This window comes from Gymnodraco acuticeps, unplaced genomic scaffold, assembly GCF_902827175.1.
Source record: "Gymnodraco acuticeps unplaced genomic scaffold, fGymAcu1.1, whole genome shotgun sequence".
Taxonomy (NCBI): Eukaryota; Metazoa; Chordata; class Actinopteri; order Perciformes; family Bathydraconidae; genus Gymnodraco; species Gymnodraco acuticeps.
The window spans coordinates 642,475-667,806 of NW_022990165.1; the positions used below are offsets into that span (position 1 = coordinate 642,475).

The 25,332-nt window shown below is 43.5% G+C and overlaps 2 protein-coding genes across 7 annotated transcripts in view; both read left to right on the top strand.

Moving 5' to 3' along the window:
- The window catches only part of fbrs (fibrosin), a 32,928-nt gene extending 18,015 nt beyond the window's left edge, over positions 1 to 14,913 (top strand). For 4 of the 5 annotated variants that reach the window (XM_034217570.1, XM_034217573.1, XM_034217574.1 and 1 more), the window contains 4 exons: positions 982 to 1,062; positions 1,259 to 1,342; positions 8,039 to 8,252; positions 11,464 to 14,913. In XM_034217570.1, the coding sequence (XP_034073461.1) occupies positions 982 to 1,062; positions 1,259 to 1,342; positions 8,039 to 8,252; positions 11,464 to 13,216 (2,132 nt within the window). In that variant the 3' untranslated portion in view covers positions 13,217 to 14,913. The remainder of the gene's footprint in view (positions 1 to 981; positions 1,063 to 1,258; positions 1,343 to 8,038; positions 8,253 to 11,463) is intronic. The other variant, XM_034217571.1, reaches the window with a different exon arrangement.
- A 1,298-nt stretch (positions 14,914 to 16,211) lies between these two features.
- srcap (Snf2-related CREBBP activator protein) overlaps positions 16,212 to 25,332 on the top strand; it is a 36,700-nt gene continuing 27,579 nt past the window's right edge. For both annotated transcript variants that reach the window (XM_034217531.1, XM_034217532.1), the window contains exons 1-6: positions 16,212 to 16,444; positions 17,880 to 17,956; positions 18,452 to 21,246; positions 22,636 to 22,905; positions 24,323 to 24,508; positions 24,620 to 24,760. In XM_034217531.1, the coding sequence (XP_034073422.1) occupies positions 18,691 to 21,246; positions 22,636 to 22,905; positions 24,323 to 24,508; positions 24,620 to 24,760 (3,153 nt within the window). In that variant the 5' untranslated portion in view covers positions 16,212 to 16,444; positions 17,880 to 17,956; positions 18,452 to 18,690. The remainder of the gene's footprint in view (positions 16,445 to 17,879; positions 17,957 to 18,451; positions 21,247 to 22,635; positions 22,906 to 24,322; positions 24,509 to 24,619; positions 24,761 to 25,332) is intronic.

A 25,332-nucleotide genomic window follows, 5' to 3' on the forward strand; every position in this document is an offset into this window, starting at 1 on the left:
TAGTAATCATAGATAACACGGCAGGGTCCGTTACAATTTGTTTTCATCTGATTTTAATTAAACAAAGTCTTGGCTTTCAGAATATTAAACTTGTTTCAGCAAATTCAGATGATAAATACAACTTTGAAGCTTGTGACGGCATAATTACAAGCGGAGAACGGAGTAACTTGACGTCACAGCAGGCATAACAACAGCCGGTGTTTCTCGTGAGTGTTTTCCCCGGGAAACAAACACAATACACACAAACGCAAAATTACACAAACACACACACACGTATACACACACACACACTCGCGAGCTTCCCCTCCAAACGAAAATATCTTCCCTCCGTAGTATTTGATCATTTGCTCCACTAATAATCAATCAGATCGATGGATTCCAGAGAAGAGAAAACTTTGAAGGCCTTTTTCTCAAAATGATGACTCGGTGACAGTCATTATATAATGTGACATATTTCGCTTAATATTTGGAGTACAAAAACAATCCTGATATCATTAGAAAGCTAGGAATATCCTCTTTCCAACAGTGTATACAACTCAAAATGTGTCTTCGGGTCAATGCGACTGATTTCGATGGAGCAGGTCACAAATGTGTTGAACCACAATATTATTTATTTCTCACTTATTTCCTGATGGTCTGAATAACTCCTAAATGTTTCGCCATCAAAGTTTTAGAAATATAATTCTAAAAAAATTGTCTGAAAAGTCCTTTAATCCAGCAGGAAAGCTACCAAGTTGCAACACTGTTTGTTCGGTCTGTGCAACTGTGTGTGTGACGTAAAATCAATTTTGAATCTGCACATATGATTTTGCCTAATTTCTTAAAAACCTCATTTGCTTTTTGATTCGTCTTGTCCTCACATTCCAGAGGTTTGACTGCTCCGCTATGCTGAGTCACAGCATGAAGTGTGCAGTAGCTCTGTTAACTTGATTTAATGTGTGGTGACGTTTCATTTGTTTTACTAATGCTTCTCTCCCCCAGGGGCAGTCAATCCGTCCTCCTCTCCCTTCATCTCTCCATCAACGCCCCACTCCTCTTTCCTCCCGCCAACTGCACACTTGGGTAAGAGCTGCTTCCAAAGACACCTCTGAGGTCCACTCTACAACAAATTACATGTCTGTTACTAAAATTCACAACTCCAGATTTTGACTTTGACTTTAACCTCTCGTAAATATCCAGTCTCCATACCGACTGTTGCTTTCGTAGAAACGTTTGTATCAACGCTTTTTTGCTGACATGTATTTGCGTTTTTGTTTAGATCCGTATGGCCGATCCCCACCCTTCACCCCACTTGGGGCCCTTGGTTCTAGTGCCTTCGGAGGACTTGGCAGTCCAACACTGGGTCAGTTTTACAGTTTCTCTGCTCTTGAAACACACAAATCAAGGGACAGGTTCAGATTTATTTCCAGACTGTCTCATAAGGCGCTTTCACACCGCAGTACTTTTCCCACTTTAGTTCCGATATAGTTCCGAAATGTTGCGTTCACACCAAAAAAATCCGGAACTAAAATTAATAATAATAAGAGAGTGAGAAGGTTTGTGAGATAAGGGGCGGCCAGATGGTGGAGTGCTTTGTAGGGGAGGACCAGAACTTTGTAGTTGATGCGATGGGAGACAGGAAGCCAGTGGAGGTCTTTGAGGACTGGGGTGATGTGATGCCATGATTTGGTATGCGTGAGGAGACGTGCAGCTGCATTTTGAACCCGTTTGAGTCTGTTGAGGGATGTAGTGCTGATGCCGTAAAGAAGTGAGTTGCAGTAGTCAAGGCGGGAGGAAATGAAGGCATGGATTAGTCGTTCGGCTGCGGGGCGGGTGAGAGAGGGTAGGATTTTTGTAATATTGCGGAGGTGGAAAAATGAGGTTTTGACTGTTTGGCGGATGTGAGGTTCGAGGGAGAGGGTGGGGTCAAAGATTACGCCAAGGTTGCGTGCCTGATTGGAGGGGGAAACAATGGTGCCGTCGATGGTGAGTGTTATGTTAGTGACCTTGCTGAGGGTGGATTTGGAGCCGATTAGGAGGAGTTCTGTTTTGTTGCTGTTCAGTTTGAGGAGGTTATGTTGCATTGCAAAATTAGTTCATCAGAACCTTTTTACCCCCTTTTCCGTCAGGGACTTTCGTGGGAGAAAAAGGTTCCTATTTCTCATTGGCTGGGCGGATTGCAAACCACGTCCCGTAAAACTCCCAAAAAGTTTTGTGAAGCCGCCATTTTATTATTCTCGCATTAGCATTATTAGCATTAGCCCAGCGCAGAAACGCAGAGAGACTAACTTATGGCAACACAAAAGAAAACATGGGAGCGGTGGAGATGAGGAGGTGTCGGCGTTCTGGCGATTTACTCGGAAGGATTCAGACTTCCGAGTAAAGCCTTCCGAGTAAATCGCCAGTCCTCAACTCCGGGGACTTCCGGGCCGGGGACTTCGGGTGGCAGTATACGCCGAGAAGTTGTTTGCGGCCTGCCAGTAAACCCAAAACAGAAGAAGTGACGTCAGCGGCTTCGTTTGCCTAATCCTTCCCCAGGGACTTATTCCGGTGTGAACGCGATCTGTACTTAGTTCATGAGAACTAAAGAGTTCTCATGAACTAAGTTCTGATGAACCTTTGTGGGAAAAGCGCCTATAATCTTAGTTTGTTGGATTACAGTGGTGGTTGTATAGGATGTTTTTTTTTCGACTTGTGGGTGATACAAACGTTTCTAATAACACCAAAGCAACGTCGTATCCAAAAGGATAAATACAGACACTTCCACATTTTACAACATGTGCTTATCTAAAGAATATATTCTTATTCAATCTATATTTGTGTTCATTTGGCCTGTAGTAAAAAACATGTCAATGTTTATATGATTTTATTAGGGACATTTAACATTACAGTCGAACAGAATCACATTACAGACGTGATGGAGAGGAGGAACTATTATTTCAACCAATAAATCAACATAGTTGTTTTAAAACAGACTTGGAAAACCTATCCCTAAATACAGCCGCAACACAACAGCTCTGTCTCTAGGGTAGATGCTTTAAGGCAGTGGTTCTCAACTGGTCAGGCCTCGGGACCCACTTTTTACTTGGTCAATACATCGCGACCCAACATTTTGAAGCACTCAAATCTATTCAACAAAAAAACTTGCTGTAATATATACACTTTTCAGCATACAATATTAATAAAAGTACAGTGCATATATCCCTTATATCCCTTCACAGAACTAAAGTATGCTTTTTAAAAAGGTTTAATAAGATGATGGAATCAAAGCTGAACTAATATAAAAAGGAACACAGTATGCTGAAAACCCAACCCCAGCAGGGGGGTCTGGGGGGATTCTCCCCCAGGAGATTTTTAGAAATACTAACATAAACTATGCATTCTGGTACACTCTGAGAAGAAAATAAATAAATCTATTACTACCCGACATATTAATAATATGTTATGCCATTGTTTGTTTTTCACTTTGTTCTGACATCTTGCTGCGAGAAGAGCAAAGAGGAGATAGTCTGTGTGACTTAATTTAAATTGTGGGTAAGGGTAGATAGCTCCCATTGTTCTGTGACCTGTCAATCATCAAACCGGGGGTCATATTTCATTATGTGTTCATTTTTATCTGAAGTTGTACCCATGGATGTATAAAGAAGAGTTCTACCACAAAGTTATTCTCCGTGGGGACTTCCGACAACAATCTTGATTCTGATTGTCCAGAAGACTCGGAAAAAACATCAGCAAAGATATTTTATTGAGAAGATGATCACTACGTGACAGAAGTTTTCAAAACCGTTTATGGTCTCTGGTACTTCCAGTCCAATGCCGACTGCATGCACAGCGTTAGAAAATCGGGCCTTCAAAATAAAAGTTTGACTTTATCCCCAAAAAAAAAAAATTCCAATTTTTTTTCCTTCACTACACAAACGGGTCCGCGACCCACCAGTTGAGAACCACTGCTTTAAGGTACAGTATATAAATACCACTTTAGGTCCTATGACTTTCACTTGTCACTAATATGTAGATTCATTCATCCGTCTGAGTAAATACTTTTTTTAAAACACACGTTTGCACATTTACTGTTATTGGAGAAGCTCTCTGTTTGTTGAATAATGAAGATGAGCTTGTTGAAGCGGGTCGAGTCGCACTTTAGCTGCAGGACTTCACCTCTCAAGTCTGTTACACTTTTACACCATGACTAGCATTTTTTTTATGCACATAAGCTTTAGTTTTTTTTAGCGGGGTCTTAAAAAGTATTAAAAGTTGATAAATCAATTTAGCGAAAATTAAGAGTGTGTTGGGGCGCCACTGATGGTGATGAAAGCTGGTTCGAGGGGCCCACAGACTCTAGAATCGCCACTGTCGATGGGGATCAAAGCTGTCCGGTCCCACATGCTAAGTAATAGCCAGAAAGCCTACACTGCGTTACTATAGTAACTACCCCAGTTCCTAAACTGTAATGGAAGCGCATCATTAAAGTGAGCCGGGCCTAATAAGGCCTAACCAAACCGAGCGAGTCCTGCAGTGGAAACGCGCCATTATATACCCTTTGTTGGCAATGACAGAGGTCAAACGTTTTCTGTAAGTCTTCACAAGGTTTTCACACACTGTTGCTGGTATTTTGGCCCATTCCTGCATGCAGATCTCCTCTAGAGCAGTGATGTTTTGGGGCTGTTGCTGGGCAACACGGACTTTCAACTGCCTCCAAAGATTTTCTATGGGGTTGAGATCTGGAGACTGGCTAGGCCACTCTAGGACCTTGAAATGCTTCTTACGAAGCCACTCCTTCATTACCCGGGCGGTGTGTTTGGGATCATTGTCATGCTGAAAGACCCAGCCACGTTTCATCTTCAATGCCCTTGCTGATGGAAGGAGGTTGTCACTCAAAATCTCACGATACATGGCCCCATTCATTCTTTCCTTTACACGGATCAGTCGTCCTGGTCCCTTTGCAGAAAAACAGCCCCAAAGCATGATGTTTCCACCCCCATGTTTCACAGTAGGTATGGTGTTCTTTGGATGCAACTCAGCATTCTTTCTCCTCCAAACACGTCTAGTTGAGTTTTTACCAAAAAGTTCTATTTTGGTTTCATCTGACCATATGACATTCTCCCAATCCTCTTCTGGATCATCTAAATGCTCTCTAGCAAACTTCAGACGGGCCTGGACATGTACTGGCTTAAGCAGGGGGACACGTCTGGCACTGCAGGATTTGAGTCCCGGGCGGCATAGTGTGTTACTGATGGTAGCCTTTGTTACTTTGGTCCCAGCTCTCTGCAGGTCATTGACTAGGTCCCCCCGTGTGGTTCTGGGATTTTTGCTCACCGTTCTTGTGATCATTTTGACCCCACGGGGTGAGATCTTGAGTGGAGCCCCAGATCGAGGGAGATTATCAGTGTTCAGGGTTTCCCACACATAGACTATACTTGGGCGGGCCGCCCAGGTATATTAACGGCCGCCCAAGTATATTTCGCGACCCATTTAGTTTTTTTTTTTTTTTTTTTATAAATTTTTTTTTTTATATATATTTTTTTTATTCGTCCGTGACCACGACGCCATCTGCGATCGATTAACTTGTAGACAATGATCCCTCGCTCCCTTGCTCTGATCTCGCCTCCTTCTGGCCTGTTAAGTGGCCTGCCTCACACAGGGTGACTGGCTGTCCACATGATGTGGCCTGCCGACATGGCCACTGTCATACAGATCATAAATCAAAGCCCTTGATTGGTCTCTGTGTGTCATTCAAGCTCGGGATAACCTCAGCTCAGGTGAGGTAAAGGACTCTCTGAGTGTTTAGATAGTTAACTTAGTCTAAGTTCTCAGTGGGTCTCAAACGGTGTGGTCACCATTTATGTAAACACATATTTCCATTTGAGAGGGTAGTGATTGGTCTATGGATAGTGAGGTGGGCTGAAGATCGGAAGGCTGTGAGTTCAAATCCCGCCAGGAACACCAACACTAGTGTGCCCTTGAGTAAGGCACTTAGCCCTTAGTTACTCCAGGGAGAATGTCCCTGTAATCGGTCATTATAAGTCGCTTTGGATAAAAGCGTCAGCTAAATGAAATGTAATGTGATTAGTAAAATATGCATGAATAAATAAATAAAAAGTTAACTAGGTGAAAAAAGGTAAGATACACTTTTAAAACTTGTTGAGAGAAAACTAGTCTTTGCTGCTGCCTCAAAGAGGAGCAGGGGGAGAGGAGGGAGACAGGAGAGGCTGATTCAGGAGCACAGACACACTCACAACTATAAATGAACCAAAACTAAATTAATAAACAAGTTTCAGTGTTTTTTTCATATTGGAAATGGTATGTTGTTGGTTATGGCCTTGATTTTATGATTATTGAAATGTATACAGTTCTGTTAAATATAGGTGTTTCCATAGATCTAGTCTCTTTATTTTCCCCCTCAAAATGCACCAGATTGATGCATTTAACTCCAAAATAAAATCTTACCGGGGGGGCATGCCCCTGGACCCCCCTAGAGGATTTGAGGTCGACCCCCACTAAAAATCACATGGATAGGTTCCTAAATACATTAATAAATACATTTATTTTTTAAAATAGTAACCCATTTCCATATGTTCATGTGTGGGTAGTAGATTTAAACTATAGGGCTATCATTATGGGCCCTGCCTGTACCTGTTCGCTCTGCCATCGCGTGAAGGGTCTGCTAACAAGCGACCAACAGAAAGGTTAATGTTGTTGCACGTCACCTCAACCCCCCCCCCCCGCTACCACCACCCCCCAAAGTATATTTCAGATCTGTGGGAAACACTGGCAGTTAATGGACCAGCACCAGAGGCATTCCCATACACACAGGCGTTGGAGCTGTTCTTCATGAAATCCCAGAAGGATGAAGTGCTCTGACAAACAGTGCCATCTTTGCGCAAAATGATTATACCGGAATGAAAAGTCAATAAATAATGTTGTTAAAACTTTTTTTTTTTTTCGCGCACCCCCCTTGCCACCACCCGCCCAAGTATATTTCATATCTGTGGGAAACACTGGTGTTCTTGTATGTCTTCCATTTTCTAATAATTGCTCCCACAGTTGATTTCTTCACACCAAGCTGCTTACCTATTGCAGATTCAGTCTTCCCAGCCTGGTGCAGGTCTACAATTTAGTTTCTGGTGTCCTTTGACAGCTCTTTGGTCTTGGCCATAGTGGAGTTTGGAGTGTGACTGTTTGAGGTTGTGGACAGGTGTCTTTTATACTGATAACGAGTTCAAACAGGTGCCATTAATACAGTTAACGAGTGGAGGACAGAGGAGGCTCTTAAAGAAGAAGTTACAGGTCTGTGAGAGCCAGAAATCTTGTTTGTTTGTAGGTGACCAAATACTTATGTTACCGAGGAATTGACCAATTAATTCATAAAAAATCCTACAATGTGATTTCCTGGATTCTTTCCCCCCATTCTGTCTCTCATAGTTGAAGTGTACCTAGGATGAAAATGACTGGCCTCTCTCATCTTTTTAAGTGGGAGAACTTGCACAATTGGTGGCTGACTAAATACTTTTTTGCCCCACTGTATACCCTGTACTAGTTTCCCTGTATGATAGTTCATTCACTTATTTGTTTAAGTTTTGCAGTGGCCTCCATAAAGGATTCTACAAAAATTGGCAAACTTTGTAGTAGAATTCCTTGAATTAAAATATCATTTTGGAAATAAAGATTATATATTAATATGGTTATGGTTAACATATAAGGAAAATTAGGGTGCCACATTAGGGTTTTACGTCGTGCCACGGCCACAAACACAACATGCATGTAGATGTGAACGTTTTACATTATGAGTGAAGAAGTTGGAAAGCTTGCAATTTGAAATTGTCTGAAAGCTTTTTTTACTCGCAGACTGAAATAAATTCCAATCGACACATTTTTTTGTCCATGCTTTTTTTTTTTACTTGAAAGGACAGAGCCTGTTGTAAGCATACACATTTCATTTCCAGAAGTTTGAAATTGCAGTCTGCAAATATTTTTATTTGAAAGATTGATTGTAGAAAATGGTGTACGTTGCTTCTTTGCTGTTTTTATTTGCCTAACGGGTTTAACTGGTCCGCTGCAGGATCTGTGTTTGGCCCTAAAGATTCACCAGCTAACGTGGTCGGAAGTTTGCCCCCCACCAACCATCACGACCCATGGAACCGTCTGCACGGGGCCCCGCCTGGGTTCGCACCCGGCCCCAGCTGGGCTAAAGGGCCGGACAAGCGGGACGAGAGGGATCGAGCGAAGGACGTGGAGAGGAGAGACAGCCCTCACATCAAGGACGAAAAGGACAGGTATGTCATGCAGCAGATTTCAATACTGGCTTTAAATATAATTGTTTTGACATGTGGGGGGATGAGTTGGAATCAACCAGTGGCGAGTCGTGACTTTTCTACCTAGACCCTTTGACCCCCCCCCCCCCCCCCCCCCCCCCTTCCCTCGAAAAAAGAAGAGTTATTACGTCACAGCGTATACTTCAGCGGAATATCAAAACAGCGGCCCGGGGTGCAAAACGCATCAATGACAGCGACCCTCTACCACACAAAACAACACCATTTATATAAACACCTATCATGACAGGGCACCCACAGCCAAGTAACAATTACAAATGAATTAAAGGTGGGGTAGGTAAGTTTGAGAAACCGGCTCGAGATACACTTTTTGTTATATTCCATGGAATGCTCTTAACATCCGATAGCAATGAATATCTTAAGTGCTTTGACAAAAAATCCATAAAAAAATTTCATCTGTGGAAGCCGTAATACTGTAAAAAGTACAACCAATCCGTTTAGCCGGCCCGGCTAAACGGATTGGATTGCCGCTCTGTCTGTCAGCCTTCCATCTCTTGCACGCACAAATGTATCTCGTGCCCTCATTGGGCGTGCCGTCATTGGGCGTGCCGTCATTGGGCGTGCCGTCATTGGGCGTGCCGTCATTGGGCGTGCCCTCATTGGGCGTGCCCTCATTGGGCGTGCCCTCATTGGGCGTGCCCTCATTGGGCGTGCATTGCAGCAGTACTTCAATGACTCGCCAGCAACAGGCGGCCACTTTCACCAGTCTGCTGACGTCATGTGCGCGTTCATGTGTGTTGGAGGAGGTGCTCTGTAAGGAAGTATGAAGGAAGGGGCGGATTCTTTTCGGCTGTGTACTTTCAAATTTTAGTGCACTCGAGCCGGTTTCTGAAACTTACCTACCCCACCTTTAAGTCGGCACGGCGGCCCACATTGAAAATGACTTAGGCCTACCTTTGATGATCAAATCACTTAAAGGTCACATGTCATGGCCATTTCCACTGATCAGAATTCCATTGTTGAGGTCTACGAGAATAGATTTATACTGTGCAATTTTCCAAACTCACATTGTTTCGCATACAGCATCTCTGTAAACTACGTGTATTCACTCTCTCCACTAAACGGCTCGTTGCAGCTCTTGCCCTCCCCTCCCTGTGAGCCCAGTGTGCTCCGATTGGTCGGGACCAGTCGGGACGTTGTGAATCGCGCTAAGCTCCGTGGTAGTGTGATTTCCTTGTTTAGCGATACACAGCCAAACTCACCCTGAGCACACACAAAGTCACAGCCGAAGTAAAAACAATAAGTGTGGCTTGATATTGATTAAGAAAAAGGTTGATAAACGCTGTGAGAATGGGTCTGCAGAGAGAATTTCGCCGCGATCCCAACTGTCTGTTATCAGCCAGGGAAGAGAGATCAGCAGAGCTGCCTGCACTGAGTGTGTGAGGAAGTCCGTGGATTGGTCAATTTGGACCAATCAGCGGGGGCTTAACGTAACGGCTCCGCGGACCTAACGTAACGGCTCCACGGATTGGTCCATTTCGTTCCGGGTACGACATGACATCAGATGTCCCCGGAAGAATCAAATGGATGATGACGTTTCACCAACGAGGCGTTTTGGGGAGGTATTTTCTGTATTAGAGTTTACTCGCTACATGGTGTACTTTGAGGGTTTTGACTCTGCACACCGTTTACATGCATAAAAACCCTCATAACAAACAAGGGGACGGGTAATTACCGGAAAAGCATGACATGTGACCTTTAAACACAAAGTCCATCCTCCTGTACTTTTGGATGAAGCACTTGATGGCGGGTCATTCAGCTGATCCTTTGCCACTCCAGTTTATCATTGTAACTCAACCTTGAAAATAACTCGGTTAATAATTTCGCAACGATGTCATCACTATCACTGAAGTGATCCATCATGAACAAACTTATGCTAATCATAAATCTATCGATCATAAATCTATCGATTAGATTTATGATTATAAAAGTAGGGTAGACATGTGGATATTATCCAGCTGAACAAAACGTGCATTTATCTAACGGGTTTGTTTTCCACTGACCTTATTTCGAGCTATTTTCCAAAATCCTATGGAGAAATCCCATTGCTTTCTGTCGAGGGAATCCGAGCGAAGCTTACTTCCGGGTTTTAGGATGCGTCACTGCACCACTATATAACACACATGCATAAACTTCACAGCGGGCGGAACTTGTCATAAAGTCCGCGAAAATAAAGCCCACCCATTTAGAGGGAAGATATGATTGGTCAATTGTACTGTCACGACTCGCCACTGGTTGATTCTTAAAGCCAACTCATCAATTACTCTCTCGTTGAGTTACTACAGCTGGCCCTCTGTGAATGTAGAGAGGGACCAACAAGCTCTCCCGTCTTCACATAACTCGCAGAGACGGCATTTAACCCTTCACATTCCAACAGAAACTGAACAGGCAGATTTGAAGGATTTATTTCTTTGGAAATGTTATTTTAAATACAATTAAATCAAGTTATTTTGGTAAAACTAATGAAAAATATATATTTTAAAAATAAATAGTTTTTTTTAATGTTTTCAAATATGATATTTTAGAATATCTTAGGCCCTCAGAGAGGGCCTAGAGGGCCCTGGCGGCTCGCCACTGGAATCAACATTACCTCATGCATTACCTCCCAGTGAGACAGGGACCCATCAGACTGTTTTGGAGTTGTTTCTAACTTTGCCTTTTTTGCAAAAGATGATAATGGGATTTTTTTTATAAATGTAGCATTAGATCCAGGAGTAATAAAGAAAGAGAACATTTCTATACATACACTTTTATCTTTTACATATTAAGAATAAGGTTTAAACACGTTTTTAAGAATGAATCAAAACTCGAAATTCACAATATTTTGACCATATATATTTCTTGTTTTTGAGACATTATTCTTGAAAAGCAACATTTAATAAATATCCCACATTTTTTAAAATTCATTCTTATGCCTGGTCCTTATGCTCTTCGATACAAAATAGATTCAACAAATCACAATCTAACTAATATTCTCTCCGGTTCAATTGTTATCATAGCTGACAGTTAATTCTGCACAGTAAATCCATAATTTATGTTCTGAAATTGCATTTATAATTACTGTTCAGTTTACTAGTAAAACATTTATTTTAAGTGATGAATAGAAGGCTTGGTATGAATGATAGATGCACATTTTGCCCATTATGTTTTGCAGAGACAATATGCTGTATGGCCGACAACCTGTGAGAATGTCTCCAGTTGGCCCTCCCTTGAAGCCCCGCAGTAGCACCCCAGTCTCCCATATAAACGGCCACAGCAGCGCCCTGGGGGGCAGCACGGGGCCCATCGAGGACCTGACCCGCAGCTTAAGCAGAGACAGAGACCGCGAGCGAGACAGAGACCGCGAGCGAGACAGAGAGGGGGACAAGAGGCCGCAGCCCACAGTGTCTTCACGGGGCCCTCCTTCATCTTTAGTAGCAGACAGGGACAGACCACGCTCTTCCTCATCTTCTGTGCTCACCACTCCCCCGCCCTCCAACCGCTCAGCCCAATCTCCTCTGGACCTTTACCCCCGCCCAATGGCCCCGACAGGACACGGCCTCCACAACGACCCCTCACACTCCCAAAGAGACGGTAACCTCCCTTCTTCCTCCGCAGCTTCGGCCTCTGTCACTTCTTTGTCTCAGGCCAAGAAGTCTGACCGGACCACGACCCCCGTGTCTAAACCTCCGCTGCTCCTCCCGCCTGTTAAAGTCAAAGAGGAGCGGAAAGAGGAGCCGGAGCATATCCCCATCACGCTGCCTCCCCCAGCACCCAACAACAGCTTCGAACGCCCCAACAGCCATCCACACCACCACCGCTCCGGTACCCCTTCCTCTTCCTCTATGTCACTGACTCCCACTCCCAGTGTTCCTCTCATGTCACACGCTCATGCTCAAAACGCTGCTGCTGCTGCTGCTGCACACCACCACCACCAACAACAACAACAACAACAACAACAGCAGCAGCAGCAGCAGCAGCAGCAGCAGCAACAACAGCAGCAACACCAACAACACCAACAACACCAACAACACCAACAACAACAACAGCAACAACAGCAACACCAACAACACCAACAACAACAGCACCAGCACCACCTCTCCCTGCTGGACCGCTCCAGGGCCATCGAGGCGTACCTGGGCAGCACAGGGGCTGCAGGTTTGGTGATGGGTCCAGGAGGAGAGCGTTTCCACCACGGCCCTGCACAAGGGCCGCAGGGGCCCCACAGTTTCACCTGGGATCCCTGGAGGGAGCTGGCTGCTCAGCAGCAGCATCAGCACCGCAGGGAGGCCATGGCGCTCCGAGCAGATCCTCACCTCGCCCTGCGAAACGATCCACACCTGGCCCGGCTGCTCCAGCATCAGCGCCTTATGGAAGCCGCTGCAGCCAACTCTCAGCACCCTCAGACGTCTACCTCTTCCGCCCCCAACTCGGCTGTCCGCCAGGAGTTCGGCCTCATGGCGCATCACTTTGAGCGCCCTCATCACCTCGGACACCCGGGAGGAGGGCTGATCGACGAGGACCAGCGCACCCAGATCCTGAGGGAAGACTTTGAGAGGGCCCGCTACTTTGGTATGCACCCGCATATGCCCCCTGGCGCTCACCTCTCAGGCCCCTCACACGCTGTTGCCGCTGCTCACCTGGAGCAGCTCCACTCCGGCCTTCTCTCCCACTCGCTCCCCCACGGAGCCTCTCACGCTTCCCAGCACCACGCCGGCCTCTTCGCCCGTCTTGGCCAGCTGAACCAGCACCACGTGCCCAACGGCATCCTGACAAAGACCCCTGCGGGCTTGGTGGGAGCTCTGGCGGTGGGGGCGCCGCCTCCGCTTATTCCGTCCATGACCAGCCGCTCGTCCACGCCTCCCCGGAGACTCGGGCCGGGGGAGCTGGCTCTGTACAGCATCCACAAAGACGGAGAGTCCAGATAGTACAGAGACAACACTGGAGGACATTAAGGGAAATGTCAGGATCACTGTGCTGCTCTCTACCTGCCCCCTTTACCTCTTGCAGACTACTAACCCTCGCTGTTACACAACCAAACCAGCTCCAGTCTGCCCAACAAAGGGTAACCACGTGTGCTTTTCATTATGATAATATGTCTCCTTGCTTTCCTCACGGGTTGTGTAGCTCCTCTCAGCTTGTATCTGAGAGAGAGTAGTGAGGAGCCAAAGCTTCCAAATGAGAAACCTCGTCAGTTACTGGAGGTGTGGGATTTATTAAAAATACAGGATAGGATAGGATACACCTGTGTTTCCTTGCATCCAGAAGCCTCCTAGCTTCTCGTGTCTTCGAGGTGCATTTAAAGGATTGAAAGATCTTCCATGATGGCGGGGGGGCTGACAGTTTCCAGGTCACGGGAGGATAGAGGAGGCGAGGAAGCATATGTTAGCGTAATGAAAAGCAACCCCGTGGCTGGCTGGAGGTGATGAAAAGGAGGGAAATGCAAGGCTTTTAAGACTTTTTTGGAAATATGCGCAATGGTTCTATCAGTGCAATTCAAAGGTACATGGTTTCTGTGCATCCTTGGTGTATTTTTATTTTATACTGCCTGTTGGTTATTACAGTACTCAATTTAATAAGCTGTAGGAAGAGGAAGAGAACAGCTTTTTCTTTCATTTGTCAGGTGATCCATGCTGTTTCAGCAAGCCTTTTTCTGGGTTGGATTGGAAATGACTTCCAGAGGGATGCACACTGTGAAAACATGCAAAGGTTCATCCTCAGCTTCTCATGGGATATTATTATTATTATTATTATTATTATTATTATTATTATAAAGCCTTCCTCTTCATAATTCAACCCTGGTTATGTATTGTAGATGATGGGGAAACCCTGGCAAAGGGGTCCTTTCTGTACTGATGAGACCATTTTCAATGAAGATTGGTATAAATCGCACCTCCTGCTTTACCCAAAAATCTAACCTCTCAGCTTCAATGATGAGATTCAACCTATTTTTGGCTTGTTTTGTTTTGTTATCAAAGGTTGAATGGTGAAATGACCTGTGCTACACTGTGTGAGTGAACACAGCGTTTTAGAGCTTCCTGTAACTGTTTCCCACTCTCCTCTTGACTATATGAGCAGGACCAGAATATAGTAGTCTAGAGAAATTGCCTTTGTAATTATTATTATTAACATTAATTATCTTCTATAATAATAAATATATTCACTGTTATGTTATTTGTCTTTGTTTCGGGTATCAACCAGTACTCTCTCCCCCCAAGCAGTTTCAGATCATCAAAAGGCTTGCGTCACAGAAAACTGTTCAACGCTTGTGAACATTAAGCCGTCTCCATTCACAACCTCTGGCCTCTTCAAGGATCTCATCGACGACTTTAATAAACTGAGAGGGAGGTTTGCCTGTGTGTTATATCCATTTTGGGACTATGGGAGCCTTGTACAGTGAACTGTCGAGTTGTTTCACCAATAAAAATAAGTTATATACATGGATAAGTGGGACATCTGCTGAAGAACTGAAAAAAATATAAGGACTTGTTTCAAACGACAACTAGACAGTGGGTATCCTGAGAGGGAAAAGACTGGGTCGATTATTTTAATATGACCATTTTATACCTTTCAAACCCCTCCCCTAGAGACCACAAAGATTAATTATTAAATGAATTGTTGTTTACTCTGTTGTGTGGGTCTTTTCTTCAGTTTGTTCATGCCTGATTTACCTGGTGAGTGTTTTTCATAAATAAGAACACAGTGACAATACCCTGATGTATAGATAGTCTCAGAGAAGAACTCAAAAATCTACACATTTACATTTCAGTACTGAAGTTGTCTTTCAATTTAAGACATTTGCAATGATATGTCAATTGTTTAAAACTTTTAATATGTCGACTGAAGTATATTTTCTTATATAATCTAACACAAAAAGGAAATTCTGAAGCACCATTCACTATTAATCCTGCATTTTAAGGGAATAAGCAGGAAATTACTCTCCTATACTACTTGTTGGTGGAATGTAACTACACTAAGTAATCATTTCTGTTCGACTACATGTATATGAGAGCTTTAGTTGCCTAACAAATTCATATTTTTGCATTTAAAACCTTTTTATAAAATGTTTTGATATCAATTAAGCTCCCCTATAGTTTAAACATAACAAATTATAAATTAATTTTCAGGGAATAAAATTAATTTGAGACTATTTTGGAAAACCATTTAATGTTACCCGCTTCACATTCGTGATATGCTGCTTTTCCTTTTATATTATAATAAAGGTAGCCTAATGTATTATTAATATTTTTGAGGTTTGACCATATCACGGTTGGTGAAACCAAATATTTTTAAGGGGACACTAGGAACTGGGTAATTGACACAATTTTCTAATTATCATCAGCCTATTTTTAAGAACCCCAACAATCCATTAATGGAGAAAAAATATTTCAACAGGTTAATCCAAAATGAATAATATATAAAATAATAACTAATTGTATTAAGACGTTAAAAGTTATAAATGACCTATGCTACGAAATACTGCTTTTAAAGTATGAGTAATAATAATCTAACATAACAGTCACAGGGGAAATGTGTATGGTTATTTTTTCATCCATTATACTTTAAAATGTTTTTATTTTTTCAAAAAGAAAAATATTTTATTCAAGAATACTTTCTCCAATACTGCTAGTTGATTCATTCACTTTTGATCACGCAAGGATCAAACTGCAAACACCTTTGTTATATCTAAATATAATATCCGAATGGGACGTATTATAATTGTTTTACTGTGAATCAACACCGTCATGATTATATAATGTAAGCGCCTTTTAAACATAAAGGTAAGCAGTTGGAAAAACCGATTATTTACAATTATCCATCAAGCTTGCTTCTGAAAACGAGTTTTTATCAGAAATTTCAAGTGCCGCGCTTAACAAAATCTCGCGAGATTTTCCTATGTTCTGTACTTTGTCAGCAGCAGCGGTCTTCCACCATTTCGCTGCGTAAAGTCTCCTCCCCGCGACCGCTACATTCTGCGCCGAAACCCAGAGTCTCTCGCGGTCCGTATTTTAACTTCTTCCCACAGACCTAGTGGTACCTCGTTGGGTACCGGGAGACAGATTGGATTACTGACATCAAGGATTGAGTGTGATTTTACGCGGATGACGACTCCTTCAACGAGAATTTAGTAAAAGAAAATTGGTCGGAAATTTCAGGTAGGTGGGAACTTAAGATGGCGGCCTTAGGAGAGGGAGGGGGGCAAGGAGGAAGTAATGGGGGAATTGAAGGGGGGCTCTGACTAACGAAAGGACACAATCAGAATGCAATTTATTTGTCAGTATTTTGAACATACGTCGTTGAAATGCATTGGCACTGAATTCAAATCGAGGTCGGAGATTGAAATAAAACCCAACAGCACTGAATAAATTCAATTTCAAACGAAATTAGCTCTTTATACACATCATTTCCTCAGTGTCGCTTCTTAAGAGCCTGTCGTTGTACCCTAAGGGTCCCCCCAAATCCCCCGTATAATCATTGCAAAATGTATATGGAACTTTTTATAATATAGTTTTTTCGCTCTTTTTTTATATTCACACAAAGTAATTTGTATTGGTGTGTGTGAACCCAAATAATTGTAACGTATTTATTATCTTGGAAACAAGATTTGACCCCACACAATGACGTCACGAGTGATTGTCCCCCTAGCTCTGTATAGTAGTGCATGCTGAAGAAACGGGTTTTAATGCGACTTTTGAGATGTTTTTGCCTCATAGCGAAGTAACTTAAGCTAATGTGTCGGTATAAACAGGCTTCTTTTGATGGCTGGAGCATTACATAACTGCGGGTGGGGAAGATGGAGCGCCTGCGCATTAAATGAACGCACCCTTAGTAAACTCTTGTACCTTGCTAGTTAGCTTTCCTTTTTAGTGCCACCCAAGCAGTGTGTTATTGTGGAAAGCTAACATTAGCCAGCTAACCATACTAGCCAAACCGGCTGGCGTAAACGTTTAACTACTAGAATGCGTGACTTTTATGAATCACACGGTTCCCAGCGTTTTGGTATTATTACCACACGCCGGGAATCTTCTTTTCATCTCATGAACACATAACTACTAAATACAAATGTCATTTATTATGGTACATAACCATCTGAAACTTAATGCAGCTACAACTAGCACCACCATGAATTACATTTACATTCAAGAGAGCATATAAATGAATGAGTGGAGGCCCGCGCTTGGTCACCGGCTTTTAGCCTGAGAGCGCGTGCTGCAGGATTCCTATCTTCCTGTGGGCGACTGCAGCAAATGCAATAGCTGTAGCTAACGGAGCTGCTCGTTTAGCCCGTTCAGCGCCGCTGACTCACTTATAGTATTTTATTACTGCTGCAAAATGCCAAATATACCAACTACAGTCCTAGCAGTTGGCTAGCCAAAGCTATCCGAGTGTTGCTGTTGCTGCTCTCATGACGTGACATGTTACCCAGCGTCCCACACACTGTGCTATTTGTGTTCACTCAATTCAGACCTGAACATTAAATAAATAAATCCAGCTACTTTACAGTTTTGAATTGCGAAGTGGAGAGGGATGCAGTCACTCGTTTGATTTGAATTAGAAAGTTGACATTTGTCTCTATTCCTTCTTCCTCAGAATATGTCGAGGGGACCCTAATTTCAGCATCCTGGAAGTAGAAAGCACTGAAGATCTGTGTCTCACACCACAGACAGGTGAGAAGTTGTTGCTTTGAAGCTGTACTTTCTCTAGTCAGATATTCTTTTTTGGTAGAAAAGAGTCCTGACTAATTGGATTTAGATGAGAGCATTGCCGCTTTGCTTTTTCTTTTTTTTTTTATGCAATGAGAATACAATGACCTGCACTTAAATAAACAAACAATAGCGTGGCACAGTTAACAAAGAACACAGACTCTGGTACTAAAAACATAATAAAATTCATGCATACATAATATGCCATCCCTAAAACCATCAACAATACCTGAAGCTAATGTTGATGGTTTTGAGCATGGCTTACCATAGGTTTCCTGATTTCACTTGATATATATTCATGTTTTGCTGGCTGCAGGACAAATATCCCTTGGAAACAATAATATAAGATCTACAAAAGAGATATTTTCTATTTGTTGAGTTATTTTTTTCCATGTCTCTCTTTATTTTTTCAGCATTTGTATCACCAGACACCTTTTTAACAATCTCTATCTCCCACAGGTGCAGTGTGTAGCCGGGGCAGCACAGAGAAAGCAAGCTCTGGGGAGGAGGCGGTGCGGCAGGGTGCCTCTCCGGCTGTGGATGTGCAGGGTGGCAACCCTCAGGCTGCACAGAATGTGGCTGGGGAGTCACCTCAGCATGCCCCGCAGCCGGTCGCAGCTGCCCCCCGCCCAGTCCCTCCTTTCACCAATCTGTCCACTTTGCCACTGCCAGAGAGCAACGACTCAACATTCTTCGGCATGGAGAGCGCCCGTCAGACCATCTTGCCGGAGACACTCCCGATCACCAGCGTCTCCGAAGAAGTCCCAGCTGGGGATAGTGTTGTCGGAGTTTCGAGATCCTTGCCAACATCCCTCAACGCGGACGGCAGTTCCTCCGCTGAGATGCAAAGGCTTTCAGCTCCCCTTTCTCCCCCTCTCGTCCCAGAAACACAAATTGACAGCACAGTGCAAGAGTTGCAATACGGGTCAAAAATTGATAAAGAGAAAAGCCACACAAATCAAGTGCAGCCGCCTAGAGAAGCTGCTGGACTTGTGGTTATCACAGGGACAAAGGAAAAACAGTCCATCACATTGGAATATAAACCAGAGACTGGAACAAAAGTGGAACTTTGCGGAAAAGAGCACACAGGTGGAAATATTCTTCTCCGACCCAAATCTCAAATCTGTTTCCGAGCCCCAGTTCCCTCTGTCTCACAATCGAGTGTTGTTATTAAAGTCCAAGACACCACAGAACACAGGGATATGGTCCTGGACTCGGAAACATCTACAATCCCTTTACCCTCGTCTGGAAACGGTGAGATTAAACAAAGTGACTTGTCAAAAACACAACCTAAAATCACCACAGAGCTCTCAGCTGATGCCAGAGAAATGCAGAAAGCTAATTCTTTGGAATCAGTTGAGATGTCTGAGCCTGTCAAAGAGCTTGTTGACACTTCTCACAACGAGAGACAACCTCCCTCTGCTGCAATACTTGGGACCAACATCCAGAGGAGCTGCGATCCACTCGTAGGAGAGCAGGCGGAGAGTAGCATGAAGGAAGACCAAACTGACACCTCCTCATCTGACATCACAATGCTGCCAGAGTGCTCTTTCTCACAGGAGAGTTACTCGAAACCCTCCGCTGCACCCCCTCTGTTTGTCTCAGTGCAGACGGAGCCGGTTGTTGAATCGGAAACATCTCACCCCTGTGAACAAGAGACGCCACTAACTGCCGAGCTTGTGCATTCAGCCGAGGCTCAAGAAATCGTTGTGGTCAGGGAGGAAGCTCACATCAGCGGGGACTGGACTAACATGCACCTGAATCAGAGTTACCTCCTGCAGAGAGAAGATGGCAGCATCTGTGAAGCTGCCATTGTAAACCAGCTGAGTTCTGGGGAACCAAAGCTGTATGAAGAAAGTGTTCAAGCAGACATCGAGATGGACTCGCAGCCTGTGGAAGTGTACGAGTTTTGCACCCTGGTGGAGGAGGTAGCGGAGGAAGTATGTGCCAGCAGCAGCGCACTGGTACCCCACTCTCCGGGATACGAGGTGAACTTATTCAACGCGTTACTCGAACACTCTGTGGACCTTGAACCAGCAATTCACACACTTAATGAAAGTGAACCTGTCATTATTTCCCAGGAGCCTTCAGCATCGCATGATGCAAATCAGATACAGGCAAACCTTAATTCCCATAGTTTGTCCATACAAAACACTGGGGCAGCTGCTGTCGTCAGGCAGCATTTGGTATTAGATGCTAACCAAGCTGTTCAAGTGGCTAACTCAAGTGAAGTTAGTTTAGTTGAAGTAGCTGCTGACTCATTCACTGTTGAACAGACAGACACTGGCCAACAAACACCTTGCTCACAGGTCAATGAGGCAATATCAGACCAAACAGAGTTGGGTGATTCTCCTGCAATTCAAAGGACTCTCCTTAAACAGGAAGCAGAAGCAACAGCTGGTGCACTGTCTTTCATAGCCCCCTCTCTAAATCAGACTGTAAGTGCTACAAAGCGTGAGGCCTGTGTTTCTTCACATGAAGGGACCAAAGAAACCCCCCCTGCTTTGACTGAGACTCCATCACAGAAAATCCAGAATGTTGCTGTGCCCACAGAAACCAAACCAGAGGCTTTCTGCACCACTCGCATCTCTGGTACTATAAATCCAAAGCTGCTCCGTCTTAAACCGGGAGAAACTCCTCTCCTGAAGCACCCACCCTCCATTTTGGCACGGCTGTCCAAGCAACAGAATGCGGCTGGCAAGCTGGCAGTGAATGACCACAGCTCTGAGGAGTGCCTTCCCCAAACTGTCTCGGACTCTTTATGTGCGCCTGTGGCTCTTGGCGTCCAGAAAGATCAGACGCAGTGCTCTGACAATACCATTTCTGTGTCAGCAGCCCCGCCTGTCAAGGTACAGCAGCCCACTACGAGTGGTATCTCACTTCAACCTGTCCAGACTGCATCTGTCACAACCTCAACAAGCAAATCTGACAAAGAGGCCTTAAATGTTACTGAAACTACAAGTGAAGAGTCCCAAGATGTTGTCACCCCTACTACGTCTAACTCTTACATGCTCTCAGCACCAGTGGAAAGGGAAGATGAAGCATCTACCAGTCTCAATGATCCCCCCAGCCAACAGGACTCCCTCCATGTGGAGGAAGAGAGTGAAGACATGGAGCCGGACGAACCAACGGACGAAACCGAGGCTCAGGAGGACGCCTCAGGGCAGGTCAGCAGCCCAGAAGAAGGAAGTGACGAAGAACCAGACTGCGACAAAACGGAAGGCGGGATGAACACCCCCAGCTCTCCAAACAAGGTATTTTCATGAAGAAATGATTTGTCCTTGAATGTCACAGTGGGAAAGTTGTGTCAGCCTTGATTTAACAAGGACACAGCTGAAATGAAAACAATGTTGAGTTTGTATCTAGGCATCTATTACATTGTGATAAAGATGAGGCGGAAATGTGTTTATTAGCTGCTCCCTGGGGTATGTCATTGTTTCAGACAATGTTGTCCTTTACTTTTCCAATCTGAATGATGTGCCACACTAGAGGTAAAGAGCTATTCTCACTATATATTGTGAGGAACACTCTTTTTACTACATATAACACAATGATATATTTAAGCTGTGGTGATGTTCCGCAGGTGTATGACTGTTTGGTTATTGTGTACTATTTACTTGTTTTTATCTATGCTTAATTTAAATGAAAGTAATATTTGTCATAAACACCATCATTATTATGCTCCTGTAATTCAAATCAGGTTTGAAGCATGCTTGTCTTAAGATGGCATAATTCTATACATCCTTCTGCATGTTGGTACCTGTTTTATATCACTCGTGTGTGTTATTTAGTGATTTATTTATTTTAAGTTGGCCACATGCTAAGCCATGTGTGTTATCCAGCATGGACAGAGCAGGACAGACAGAAAGGCAATATTCCTGAAGGTAAGTGGTGGCTGTCAGACAACCACATAGGTTCCTTTCACACAGGATACTCAGCAACGCTTCCTAGTCAGGCGCTGTCACTGCTAATGCCAAGGAGCACTTTGACTTCTTCTATTTGATGATCGTTACTCTGCATGAGGCAAACGCTGACTGAAAGTCACTAATGGCTAGTTTGTAAAGTGGTGCAGTGATGACATGTTTTTGTAGACCGACCAGGAAGTCAACATCGCCAGGGCTCTTTCCACAAAAAGCTGGGAGGGATAAATGTTTCTGAAGCTGACACGTTTTCTTCAACAGGATAATCTTCACATATTAACACCACTTTATGATTTTTGAAGCAAATATGCAATTGCCATAGGTAAAGAGCTAATTTTAGGTTTTTAACAAACTACATGATGGTCGCATGACTCCACGTCACCACTGCTAAGCTAAAGGCTGCTAATGTTCAGTCACCTGTTAGCAACTGCTGCTTTTATGACTAATAGAAGTCATAATTGGGGTTTTTACTGGCATAGTTTATGTCATGGAACAAAAAGTGAAAGTCTCTTTAGCTTGTGATAGACCTTATTTCAGGGATCTAATCAAAAACACGTTTAGGAATCATTCCTGCACCACTTTATGGTTCTGGAGCATGTCAGGATGTGCTTACTATAAATGCTTGTTAACCAATTCATGCATGTGGCTTTTTTCTTAGTGAACTTTACTGCTTTCACCTTTGGAAATAATTTCCTCTTGTGCTTCCTTATCCTTAACCTTCAGGTACGCCAGTGGATAGCAGACAGGGTCACGGAAAATTCATCTCCCGTTCCACCCTCCACCTCCTCTTCTTACCCGGGTCCCTCACCCTCCAGTGATTGGTCGAACCTACAACGGGACAAGTCTTCACCTCTCCGGGGTCCTCATGGGAAGTTTGTGTCTCCCATTTCTACTGGCGGAAGATGCAGTTCCTCCTCTTCCCCACCTGAACAGGTCACTCCTCAGCGCCCCCGCGGAGAGCGTCACACAGACATGGCAGAGCTGGCCAAACATGTGAGTGATCCATAACTTGCCCTATGACACGCTGTAATGACTTTTTTCTTTTGAAGAAGCAAGACTACATGGGCTTAGGGGAACTTACAATAGTTGTTTAATCAGAAATACAAAATAAAAAAAAGTCTTAAGTTTCCACAGGTGGTTTAAGGTGTCATTCATTAAGTTTATCTGCAGAAGAATAATTCACTAGCAAATATGACCATCTGTTCGGATATCCAGAATATTTATTTGTAGCGTTTGCTGACATTGGAGTACATTTTGATATGCAGCATTGAGAATCCAAGTCTCAATAGGAGTTTCTGTGCAGTTTGCAACACCCAATCCTCTTGCCTGCTCTGTGCAATGAGCACAATTCTACTAGACAAGAATGTGTGGAGTCTGTTCTCGTGTATAGCAGCCATTAAAGGAGTAGCTCATAGAACACAGTTTTGCAAAATTGCGACAACGAGCGTATTAGAGGAGCAACATGACGGCAGTTAGAAAAGGATGGACTTTCAAGTTATTTGAAGGGCGTATGCGTACCATGGGTTTGACATTATTTGCAGAATTAACTGTTACATCCTAAAATAAATATAAGTGGAACAATCTCTTTGATTAGCCATTCAAACGGCTTGGGAGTAACATTGTCTTTTTTGGAATAAGGGCAATCAAAGGATAGAATCATTAATATGAACAGCTGGTGAAAAATCCAAAAAGCACAATGGACATTGATTGCTGTGGTTATAAAGGAATACTGTAAGCTTTTTCACATTTATATATGTTTTTGATGTCATGATAAAGGCTTTGAGATTGAATAATTGAAGAGAGTGAAAGAAATGATGAAAAGACCTTAAACTCCCAACCTGCAAAGTTGAAGGCTCCCTGTTTCTTTGTAATTCCTGATTCGCCCACTGATACAAATGTCTCTTTGATGTTGTTACTTTGCCTGCACTCTTCTGGATTATACTTGAGAGCTGTGTAGAAATCTGCAGTGAATAATCACAAAGTCTGAAAGACACAACCACTACCACCATTTACCCACAAATCATCTGTACAGCTGCAGACCAGAAGACCATCTTCTGAGGCGATGCAGGGTTGATTTGTATTCAAAACAGTCTTTTCATTGAGGAAAACAGTATCTCTGTTTCGAACCATTCACGTATTTAGTCCCCTGAAATGTTTAGTAAAAAATTCTGAAATGTATGCGAGCTGCTCAAATTTGAAGCATGTTCTGTTCAGATTGAGTACTGTACAAGAATGACATGAATTTGCGTAGCTGACCTTACTGGTGAAATGGTTTTTGTTGTGGTAAAAACAGTCATTTGCAAAATAGCAAGAAAAGTGGGGCGTCCTGGTTACCAGTTTCTGTAACATTGTTGTAGCACTGATGTGTTTGCAGGACTTACTGAGAGGTTTGGCTTTTGTGTGTCTGTAGGAAGCAGACATCGAGCATCGGACCCAGTCACTGAAGCGGGAGGGCTTCTGGTCAATGAAGCGTCTCACCCGCCTGACGGAGCCGCCGCGACCCAAAGTTCACTGGGACTACCTGTGTGAGGAGATGCAGTGGCTCTCTGCAGACTTCGCTCAGGAGAGGCGCTGGAAGAGAGGAGTGGCTAGAAAGGTAGGTTGAGTGTTTTTGTTCCCAGAAATGTTAGTGTTTCACAAGCTTTATTAAAATAATAAGTATATCGTATATGTGTTTTTAAGTTGTGTTATTTTGTCCCGTTATTAGGTGGTCCGAATGGTGATGAAATACCACGAGGAGCTGAGGCAAAAAGAAGAAAAAGCCAAGCGAGACGAGCACTCTAAGATCAGAAGAGTCGCCTCTTCTATCGCCAAGGAGGTCCGGGCTTTCTGGAGCAGTGTGGAGAAGGTACAGAGGAGAGAAAAAGTCTAGTGTTTGAATGTTTTTGTCACAGAAAGAAAATGCACTTGTAGGAAAATAGAATACATATTAACTATTTAAAAAAAGATTTTGCATCAAAATAAATTATTAACTTTAAGGCATAAATTAAAAATGCTAACTGAAAATATAGTCTGTAGAAGAAGTCTTTTCAAACCTACTCTTTTTTTACTTGGCATACACTTATAGGCAACTCTTTCATTATTGCTTTACAAATAAAATGCATTTCTTTGCATTTCTTATGTTAGTAAGATTAGGCGCTTTCACACCAAGTACTTTGCCGTACTTAGTTCCCAGTACTTAGTTAATCAGAACTCTTTAGTTCTCATGAACTAAATACAGATCGCGTTCACACCGGAATAAGTCCCTGGGGGAGGGTTAGGCAAATGAAGCCGCTGACGTCACTTCTTCTTCTTCTGCTTTGGGTTTACTGGCAGGCCGCAAACAATTTCACGGCGTATACTGCCACCCGAAGTCCCCGGCCGGATGATTTTAGACAATTTAAAATTATTTGTGTGCTTCCTAATCTAGGCAAAATTTAG